Genomic DNA, 6,969 nt, shown 5'->3' with positions numbered 1-6,969 from the left:
CTTAGGCTCCGTTTACTTCGTTAATTCGAGTTTAGAATTTACGTTTTTCTACAGTAAAAAGCTCTCACAAACAATCACATTTAATTTTTTTGCTACAGTAAAAAGCTCTCACATAAAGTCACATCTCAACTTGAATTCTAAACTCGAATAAACGAAATGAACGGGGCTTAGTATCTCCTGTTCTCGTAATATGTTTCATTCATTTTTTTATTGTTGCTCTACTCTTGTGTGTAAGATGCTTTCAAAAAAAGTTTCATTCATTTTTTTTTTTTTTTTATTGTTGCTAATTTAACTAGTGTACTAGTTGCTTATTCTTGCAAAATGTTAGCAGATTTCACATCACCCACCAGTTACTGCCCTGTATGCAACTGATGAGAAAGACAACCTTGAAGTTCTATGTTGTCTACATCCAACTCCCAAATTTTACGGTATTTATGCTTGTTTTTATTTTGATGATTACATATTTATCTTGTTACAAGGTCAGTAAAAAAAATATTATATGAGAATGTAAATTAGAGATATCCCAAAAAAAAAAAAGAATAGAAGAATTATTTTGAGAACAATTACCATTTTATCCAAGTAGTTATAAGAATTTTTAACCATATCTTTTTAATTAGCTGTCTGCATTTTCCATTCTATTTTCTGTCAACTTGTAGAAAGAAGAAATATAATGAGACCCATTCCTTAATTTTTCCACCCAAATTTCCTTTCCATTCAAACTTCCTTTTACCAAACATCTCAATTTATCAATTTTCATCCTAAAATCTCTCCAACATTTTTTTCCTTCCAGTTTTCATTCCCACCAAACAGACTGTTAGTTTCTATAAGATAAATTATTTATCAGAATACTAATTGGTCTCACTTTCCTTTCTTTTTTTGTTTTGTTTTTAATTTGTTAAATATGTTCATTCTCAGTTTGGATTGATTAATGAGAGCTAATAATGCAGGCACTTCAGTGGAAGTCGTAATGCATGGAAAAAGGAAGTTGAAGCTCCTTAATCATGGAGAAACGTATACATTGAGCTCTCCAAAAATCTGGGTAAAGTTCTTGCCTGTTCCTGCAATTGAATGGATTGGCACTTGCGGAATCCGATGCCCGGAGACGGGTCTTGAAGCCGAGTTAACCTACGGAGGAAAATCGTTTTTAGGACTCAGAGGAAATGCCAGATCAATCAAGGGAAAGATCTTTGATTCGTCTTCATTGAAGCCTCTTTACGAGATTGGTGGCCATTGGGACAGGTAAACAAAAAATAAAAATAAAAATAAAAAAAATATTACTCTCATAGTACTTATTTGGAACTTACTATTTTAGTAGTTTTTTTATTTTATTTATTTTATTTCTATAGTAAATTATTCTATACAAATACCTACCTCTCATAGTGCTTCCGGCATGGTATACATTAATTTTTCACTCATAAATCATACAATTCTAATATATTGAGAATTCTAAGGTAGGAAGTGAAAAAAAAAAATACGCTACTATAATAAGGTTCTGGTTTGAACCTTTGTATTCATATCAGTATAATATCGGTTATATATATATATATATATATATAACCGATATTATACTGATATGAATACAGTTTAACTATCTTATTCTCTGTTTGCCGAAAGTTTACATACATGTGTTCTGTCTCTCAGTCATGAAAAATACCAGAAGAGGTTCCAAAATATTCGGCATTCTATTGTATATTCTTTATCTTCTAATATGCTTTTATTTCTTTGTTATGTATATTTTTTGAATTTCCTTGATGCAGAACTATTACACTGAAGGACCTTGATAGCGGTGAAACCAGAGTTATATACAACGCAAAAGAAGTCCTCTGCGGACTTAAAACTCCAATTGTTAAGGATCCAAAGGTAACTAGAAATTGCTATATATATATATATATACGACTTCAATTATTTCTTTTTAAAAGGCAGTAGCATATCATTAAAAAGTCACTAAGGGCTAAGATAAAGGATAAAATCAGAGTCATCTCAAATGAATAGACAATACAAACGTACTTTTTTTCTAATGACAGAGAGAATTCCTCTGACTAGTAACGCTATAACAGGATTCGGCCACTTCAAAACGACTCAAGATGAACCACACCTCAATCCTAAAATGAACTAAGTAACTCAGACTTAGAGCAGTAGGGAGACCACCCTTTAGTCAAGACCAAACACCGGTAGATGAGAATACCATCACCGTTATTGTAACACAAATAAAAACATAAAACGTAAAAATATAAAAAACTCTATAAAGATCCTAAGAAATCAAACCAGCAAAATCAAATGTCTCAACGCTAGAGGTATGTGAAGCACAGTAGGAGCAGCACCAGATAAAAGCTCTTGAAACGATGACAAAAGCATCGGAGATGCGGCGGCGTGTGGGACCTATGCGCCGCCGCCAATGAGCGGCGACTCCCATGCTCTGGACCACTTTCCTTGCCTCCCTTCCACGATCTAGTTTCCAGAGTTTTAACGGAATCCCACAGCGAGTGTCTTAGATATAAGGTAGAAGATCGAATCTGCTTCCCCTTGAAGAAGTCTATTTCGGTGACTATCCACACTTCTGTCGGCACAAACTCCACGCCAGTGATCTCTGCGATCTTTTTAATGAACGTTAGAGGCCGGCAGACTGATAAATAGTCAGACCACAGACCCTAGAGAACTCCTCTTCTAAACTTGTTGCAGAGCACCTCTCTCTGACTTTCTCTCTAAAACTCTGGCAGCTAAAAAATGTCATTTTGTTTTTCTTCCAAATCATTTACGACTAGAACTTCATCCATTTAACACTTTGACATTTGAAATGTTTTTATCCATCCATTCAACACATTCTTCGGTTTCCTATTTATACGAGACCACATATATACCCTACAACTTGACAATTAGTGCACCTACTTGTTAGAAAGTATACCTTGAGCTCAAATTGTAATAATTAGGATTAATTTCGTAAATGTCCCTAAACTAAATAACATAGTTCAACATTTATTTTGAATTTTAAAAGAGTTCATTTAGCCCCTTAAATTATATAAAATTGTTTAAAGCACTCCCTCTGTCTCTAATACTAACAAAATGATAACTTGATACTACTTATAATTTCATAAATATCCCCAAAATATTGATTTTAAGTAAAATCATAATGAAAGTTGACACAAAATCTTTAGGGGATGTCTTGAACAATTTTATATGTATATTTCAAGGATGATATTAACTCTTTCTGAAATTCGAGAGGCATGCATGTTGAACTACATTATTTAGTTTGGGGCATTTATGAAATTATAATCCTAATAAAGTATTTGCCCAAAAAAAAAAAACCGGAAATATTTTATTTAATAACATAATTAGTCCTTCAATATAATTAATTGTGACTGCAATATTATTCTTCAATGTGATATATAGGGAGTGTTGCCAAGTGAAGCAGCCGTAGTATGGGGTGAGGTGAGCCAAGGAATATTAAGTGGAGAGTGGGGAAAAGCAACAGAAGCAAAAAAGACTGTTGAGGAAAGACAGAGGGAGCTTTTGAGAGAGAGAAAATCAAGAGGTGAAACATGGATCCCTAAGCATTTTATTGTGTCTTATAATAAGGAAGATGGGTGGGACTGCTCACCAAAGGAAAAGATTGTCCCACCAGCTTCAATTGTTGTACCCTTTTAACTGTTGATATATATATATATATATATATAAACACACACATATATATCAGAAATAACAAAATCATTTTTCATATTTTATTATAAAAAAAAAATGTTAGAGACGTCAATTCTAATCCCAATATTTTTTACCAACTTTGAGTTGTTATATCAGAAATAACAAAATCATTTTTCATATTTTATTATAAAAAAAAAAATGTTAGAGACGTCAATTCTAATCCCAATATTTTTTACCAACTTTGAGTTGTTTTTATTTTTTTTTAGTAAATATTATAACATCAGTTACTAACAAGAGATTACATTTACTAATAAGAATATATATGACGACCAAAAATTAATATTAAAGTTGAGATTAAAATTGGTGCCCGTAACACACGATGCATCTTATAAGTACTTTTTTGAACCTCTAATTGACCAGCATTTTTTTGTTATTTAAAAAAAGAGCTTAATTAAGTTATCGATCTTAAGAGTCAGCAGTTAATTTAAGTAATTGGTTCACCGTTTTGGATGAGTAGTGGACCATTTCTTTCCGATTAGCAAGCAAAACAAATATATTAAGGAAAAAAAGAGAATACAGTTCTTTTTTATTTTTCAACTAAGAGATCACAATTGACGTCAAGAATTCGTAGTATTTTATGAATAATTACCCTCTCCGCAATTCCTTTGTATGTTTAACGTGGTTAACAGTGATAGCGAATTCATGAAAAAAAAAAAAAAAAATCTGTAGATGAAAGAGTTCTAAAATATTAAAACATGAATGCGACAAACTCATAGAATACACACATGAAAAAATTTGACACGTAGTATATTTTATAAGATAAGATCATAACTTAATAGCTATATTTGACAATTTATTAATTCTGCACTTTAAATTAATATGCGTGCCGGATCTTGTGAGGATGCGCACCCATCTATATATAGACACACAGACACACACACACATATATATATATATATATATATGTATATATATATGTATATATATATATATGTATATATATAATATGTTTTCTCTACAAGCAATACATATATGATGGAAAGAAAATAAGAGTTTGGTACGGTATATAGACGTGTTCCGCTAGCTTTTCAAACCATATGTTCATATTAAATATGTTTGACGGAATACAATTGTTTTGTACTTTTTCTTGCTAATCAATTTGGTTTAACTTACGTTTCCAAGTTTTAAGCATGTTAGACGAAATTTCCACTAAAAAAACAAAAAGATGTGTTAGACGAAACGTGTTAACATGACTAATCTGATCATTATAATGGCAATGCCGGGGTTTTTTTTTCCACCTCTATATTTGCGCCGAAAGTATCCATATTTCAAGGATACTCAAGGGAAAAAGAAAATATCTTTATCCCCTTGTATATATCAAGGATTTGGACTTATTATCGGAAAAATATGGATAGAGTTGTGTCGATGGGTGTTTCAGTCATGTACATTCTTTCAAAAGATAGTTATTTTAGTTAAGAAAATCATATGATTAAAGGTCCGTTTACTTTGTTAATTCGAGTATTTAATTTGATTTGAGATGTGACTTTATATGAGAGCATTTTACTATAGTAAAAAAATTAGATGTGATTATTTCTAAGAGCATTTTACTGTAATAAAACTCGAATAGGTAAAATAAACGAAGCCTAAATATTTCTTCTCTGACGTTTCACTTGTCTTGAAAGAAAATTATAATATACCAAACATTATTTTAGTAAAGAAAACTTGGTTTCAAATTGTTAGAATTTGTCATATAAAATTTTAGACCTAAATTGTAATAATATGTCTATCCCTTGCGCTTTCTTTGTTTTTGGTTTTTTTTTTTTTTTTTGTTTTTTGTTTTTTTTAAAGAGGAATTGCAAAGCCAAAATAACAAATTAATATTGACGGAGATAAGTTACAATTGCAAAAAAAAAAAAAAAAAAAAAATACAAAAAAAAATACAAAAAATTTAGATTAGAATTCTAGCCTTAAATTTCTTGACTATTTGTTCCCTAATTACCATAAAATTGAGGGTGGTATGCTAACCTTAAATTTTACAAAAAAACGGTTTTATTATAACGTGTAAATATTCTCTTGTAAAATTTTAAGTAAGCTACATCACTACTTCCATTTAATTTCAAGAGTGGATTGTCAATTTTATGACCAACACTGTAAAAAATATTTCATGAGCCATTCAAATAAAAAAGGATTATTCTCCGTTTTGTCCCCTCAAACTGTAAGGACATTTCCACTTATATCATTAAATTTTAAAAACTCTCATTTTATCTATCAAATTATGAATTAGTCTTACTTAATCTTCTTTATTAGAGCTCTCATTAAAAAGAGACGAAAAAAGAAAGTTAACTATTCATATGGTCTTATCATCAAAATTTCTATAAAAAAGAAATGGAAAATACCGAATGACTATATTTAGCACTTTCATTTTTATCTATTTTTAACAAAATTTCTAGTAGTTGGAATTAAGTGAGAAAAATTTAAAACTTAGGGAATGAATTAGGAGTTTTAAAAATTAATAAGGTAAAGTAAGAATGATTATAAAATTTAGAGGGAAAATTGAGATTGGTACAAAAAAAAAAAAAAAGAATTGAACTGCCATTCCTTAAAAAGTTCTTAGGACAATAGTACAAGAAAAAAAAAAAAAAGAACAATGAGATGGAGAACGCGGACCTAGTCAAAATATGAGGGATATTTTTTAAAACCTTGAACGGATAGAGCTTTGAATATGCGTCGGGCCAAATGGGCATAAGTTTCATTCTGGGTAGGTTGGCTTGGCACTATTAAGTCTGTCGGAATGGTGTGTTAAAAATATGAGATATAATAAAAATATTATTATTTATTTAATAAAAGAGAAATGTTGTTATTGTATTTACATGTATTTAGTATACTTCATAAATATTATTAAAAATTTTACGATTATTTATGTGACCTAAAATATTGTATATAAGTGTTATATACTAGAGAATAATATTTCGGATAAGAATCAAAATGAGTCTATAATGAAGTTAATTAAAGTTTAAAATATTTAATTAAAATATTATTACTACATGCTATTCTCATTAAAAATAGAACGAGCTTATCCATGTCATTGATATAAAGAGATATTGTGAGATTATGTAGGACTGTGACAGGACACAATATGAATTTCAATAATTTTCGTTAAATATAGAAATTCGAATTGAGTCCACCGGTAGCCATATATAAGATAATCTTAACCCTGAATTATCAGCAGACTCCTACTCAAATGCTAACATATCAATCAATAGCATCAAATGTCAAATTTGCTATGACAAATCTAACACAAATAATGACATTACATTGGAGAATGATATTCCT

General features: G+C 30.1%; 1 protein-coding gene across 3 annotated transcripts in view; it reads left to right on the top strand.

Annotated features, from left to right (window-relative positions):
- The window catches only part of LOC21399880 (oxysterol-binding protein-related protein 4C), a 7,538-nt gene extending 3,851 nt beyond the window's left edge, over positions 1 to 3,687 (top strand). For 2 of the 3 annotated variants that reach the window (XM_024168439.1, XM_024168435.1), the window contains exons 4-7: positions 332 to 428; positions 948 to 1,239; positions 1,758 to 1,860; positions 3,388 to 3,687. In XM_024168439.1, the coding sequence (XP_024024207.1) occupies positions 332 to 428; positions 948 to 1,239; positions 1,758 to 1,860; positions 3,388 to 3,642 (747 nt within the window). In that variant the 3' untranslated portion in view covers positions 3,643 to 3,687. The remainder of the gene's footprint in view (positions 1 to 331; positions 429 to 947; positions 1,240 to 1,757; positions 1,861 to 3,387) is intronic. The other variant, XM_024168445.1, reaches the window with a different exon arrangement.
- Positions 3,688 to 6,969: the final 3,282 nt, after the last annotated feature.

The sequence above is a fragment of the Morus notabilis genome, unplaced genomic scaffold (assembly GCF_000414095.1).
Source record: "Morus notabilis unplaced genomic scaffold, ASM41409v2 Scaffold193, whole genome shotgun sequence".
NCBI classification, from domain to species: Eukaryota; Viridiplantae; Streptophyta; class Magnoliopsida; order Rosales; family Moraceae; genus Morus; species Morus notabilis.
This window is presented reverse-complemented; position numbering and strand designations above follow the sequence as displayed.